Source organism: Acyrthosiphon pisum, unplaced genomic scaffold, assembly GCF_005508785.2.
Source record: "Acyrthosiphon pisum isolate AL4f unplaced genomic scaffold, pea_aphid_22Mar2018_4r6ur Scaffold_21417;HRSCAF=23935, whole genome shotgun sequence".
Taxonomy (NCBI): domain Eukaryota; kingdom Metazoa; phylum Arthropoda; class Insecta; order Hemiptera; family Aphididae; genus Acyrthosiphon; species Acyrthosiphon pisum.
Genome location: NW_021770882.1, coordinates 20,118 through 21,808, shown reverse-complemented (window position 1 = coordinate 21,808; position 1,691 = coordinate 20,118). Strand labels below are relative to the sequence as shown.

The 1,691-nt window shown below is 33.4% G+C and overlaps 1 protein-coding gene across 1 annotated transcript; it reads left to right on the top strand.

Annotated features, from left to right (window-relative positions):
- The first annotated feature begins 7 nt into the window (after nucleotides 1-7).
- Nucleotides 8-915, top strand: LOC115034882. Its single transcript, XM_029492391.1, has 2 exons — nucleotides 8-229; nucleotides 378-915. Exons 1-2 carry the CDS (start codon nucleotides 18-20, stop codon nucleotides 634-636), a joined length of 471 nt encoding a protein of 156 aa, XP_029348251.1. The 5' UTR covers nucleotides 8-17; the 3' UTR covers nucleotides 637-915.
- Nucleotides 916-1,691: the final 776 nt, after the last annotated feature.

The following is a 1,691-nucleotide window of genomic DNA, read 5'->3' as shown; positions in this document are numbered from 1 at the left end:
TCCCGGAATCCCGGAAAATGAAAAATTTCCCAGCACCGGCACTTTCACCAATCACCTCAAAATTGGTATCCACAATTTGCTACGAATTTGCTACATTTTGCTACGCTATTTTCAGAACTTGCTACGTTTTGGTTTTCCCGGAATCCCGGAAAATGGAAAATTTCCCAGCACCGGCACTTTCACCAATCGCCTCAAAATTGGTATCCACAATTTGCTACGAATTTGCTACATTTTTATACGCTATTTTCAGAATTTGCTACGTTTTGGTTTTTGCTACAGGTCGGAAACAAACATGCCAGTGCTATCTTGACGGTAGCACTGGCACTTTCAAGAATTGCCTCAAAATTGGTATCCACAATTTGCTACGAATTTGCTACATTTTGCTACGCTATTTTCAGAATTTGCTACGTTTTGGTTTTCCCGGAATCCCGGAAAATGAAAAATTTCCCAGCACCGGCACTTTCACCAATCGCCTCAAAATTGGTATCCACAATTTGCTACGAATTTGCTACATTTTGCTACGCTATTTTCAGAACTTGCTACGTTTTGGTTTTCCCGGAATCCCGGAAAATGAAAAATTTCCCAGCACCGGCACATCCATTAAACACCGTGAAACTGATATCAAAATGTTCCTAAGACTGCTATATTTTGCTACGCCATATTCAGAATTTGCTACATTTCGTTTTCCGAAAATCGAACAAGATATTGTTGGAGAAAATTGAAACTCTAAAACAAATATTATCATATATATGAAATTTTTAATTAATGTTTATATTAGTGTTTGTTATATAATATATTAAATGACAACATTTTCAAAATATTTTGACATAGTTTGAGCTGTTTATTGACATTTTCATATTCAACGTTTTTAGTTTTTTTTTTCTATGAATGGTAATTTGTTGGGTTAAAAAGCTTGAAAAATTCAAGGTAACTAATATTATATTGTTACAATGGCTGTTGAAAATCATTAAAAATTGTAGTTGAAAATTGTATTAAAAGTTCAACTTTTATAGCCAAGGATTGAAAATTTAAAACATGGTCCACGTAAGTAGTTCATTTTGAAACCAAAAGTTATAAAAATATATAGACAGTTTTTTTAATAGATATTTTAATTTTAAATTTGGAAGAAATTACCCATAAAACAACCAACAATAACGATTTTTTTTTTTTAAACTTTATAATATTAACTAAACTTACCAGCTACCGTATTAATAATAAGTAATGATAATATAAATATATTAGAAATTAATATCCTAGACCTGTTCCGGCCCAAAACTTAAACTTACAAAATAACCCCATTCAGGATCAGTTATTTTTTTTTTTTTTTTAAATCCAACCCGACCAAGCCCGTGATGACTAGGTACCTACTACCTACTATCAGTGAGCGAGTAGTGAGGTAAAAACAATTATTTACAATATTTAGTTTATTGTTTGCGAACACCGATCGCTCCACATTACCAATTAAATTAGGTAGTTTTATTTTGACCGACTTGGTCCAAGAAAAATACTACGATCCCACCTATGACCAATATTAACAAAACCTAACAAACCTAATTTTTATATTTAATAACAGCCTTTCAAGGAAAGTTGCTTCGTACGAGTATAGGCTGCCGTATGCGGCGATCGGCTCGCTCTCATTCGACGACCATCGTACTGACATCTCATCACTGTCCGTGGCTGACAATAATCAT